The sequence below is a fragment of the Myotis brandtii genome, unplaced genomic scaffold (genome assembly GCF_000412655.1).
Source record: "Myotis brandtii unplaced genomic scaffold, ASM41265v1 scaffold334, whole genome shotgun sequence".
Classification (NCBI taxonomy): Eukaryota; Metazoa; Chordata; class Mammalia; order Chiroptera; family Vespertilionidae; genus Myotis; species Myotis brandtii.
Genome location: NW_005362885.1, coordinates 1,053,336 through 1,053,662, shown reverse-complemented (window position 1 = coordinate 1,053,662; position 327 = coordinate 1,053,336). Strand labels below are relative to the sequence as shown.

General features: G+C 67.9%; 1 protein-coding gene across 1 annotated transcript in view; it reads right to left on the bottom strand.

Moving 5' to 3' along the window:
• Positions 1 to 327, bottom strand: part of LOC102245431 (chromosome unknown open reading frame, human C1orf159) — a 10,384-nt gene that overhangs the window by 1,226 nt on the left and 8,831 nt on the right. Inside the window, exons 5-6 of the mRNA XM_014543784.1 lie at positions 286 to 311; positions 11 to 202 (exon numbers count right to left, since the gene is read on the bottom strand). Of these exons, the coding sequence (XP_014399270.1) occupies positions 11 to 202; positions 286 to 311 (218 nt within the window). The remainder of the gene's footprint in view (positions 1 to 10; positions 203 to 285; positions 312 to 327) is intronic.

Here is a 327-nt window from a genome sequence, read left to right as displayed (position 1 = left end):
GCCACAGAGCCCAGGTCTCAGAAACGAAGGGGAAAGGGCACGGAAGCCCTGTCTGATTAGGGGACCTGGACGTCCCGAGCGGCCAGGGGTGGACGTCCGTGGGGCCCGAGGCCACTGAGCCAGTCCCCGGCCTCCCTGCTGTGGCCCTGGAGGCAGTGAGGGGTGACGTACCTGAGGACTGCGGCGGGGGGATCATCGCGGCCTTGAAAGGAGAGGACAGTGAGACTGGGGGTGCCGCACGGAGGGACAGACACGGGGACAGACACGGGCACAGACGTGACTTACGGCTTCGCTGGGCTGCAGGGCGGGGGCTGTGGGGAGAGCACA